This window comes from Eurypyga helias, unplaced genomic scaffold, assembly GCF_000690775.1.
Source record: "Eurypyga helias isolate BGI_N326 unplaced genomic scaffold, ASM69077v1 scaffold29127, whole genome shotgun sequence".
Lineage (NCBI taxonomy): Eukaryota > Metazoa > Chordata > Aves > Eurypygiformes > Eurypygidae > Eurypyga > Eurypyga helias.
This window is the reverse complement of record NW_010261523.1, coordinates 1-316: the sequence shown is the minus strand read 5'-3', so window position 1 is coordinate 316 and position 316 is coordinate 1. Positions and strand designations below refer to the sequence as shown.

General features: G+C 61.7%; 1 protein-coding gene across 1 annotated transcript in view; it reads left to right on the top strand.

Annotated features, from left to right (window-relative positions):
* LOC104512436 (mediator of RNA polymerase II transcription subunit 16-like) overlaps positions 1-268 on the top strand; it is a gene marked incomplete at its 5' end in the record, with an annotated part of 4,527 nt that extends 4,259 nt beyond the window's left edge. The window contains 1 exon segment of the mRNA XM_010155409.1: positions 181-268. Within this exon segment, the coding sequence (XP_010153711.1) occupies positions 181-268 (88 nt within the window).
* Positions 269-316: the final 48 nt, after the last annotated feature.

The window sequence follows — 316 nt, the reverse complement described above, 5'->3', positions numbered from 1 at the left end:
GGCTTTAGGATCCCTTCAACCCAAACCATTCCATGATTCACGTCTGCACGGCCTTGAATCCCACGGCATCCCACGGGCTTGGTCCGGGCTGGCTCGTGTTGGCGCTGCAGTGGTCGCTCTCCTGGAAACAGCTCTGGGAAAGGGATGTTCCAGAAAAGTCCCCGTTCTCCTCCCTGCCAGGGCACCTGGACAACCCAAAATCGACCATCTGCGGCGGCTCCACCTGGGAGCGTTCCCCACGGAGGAATGCAAGTCCTGTACCAGGTAGGGGCTGCCAGACGATGCCCTCGGTGCCAACGGGAACCCGGCCCAGGCT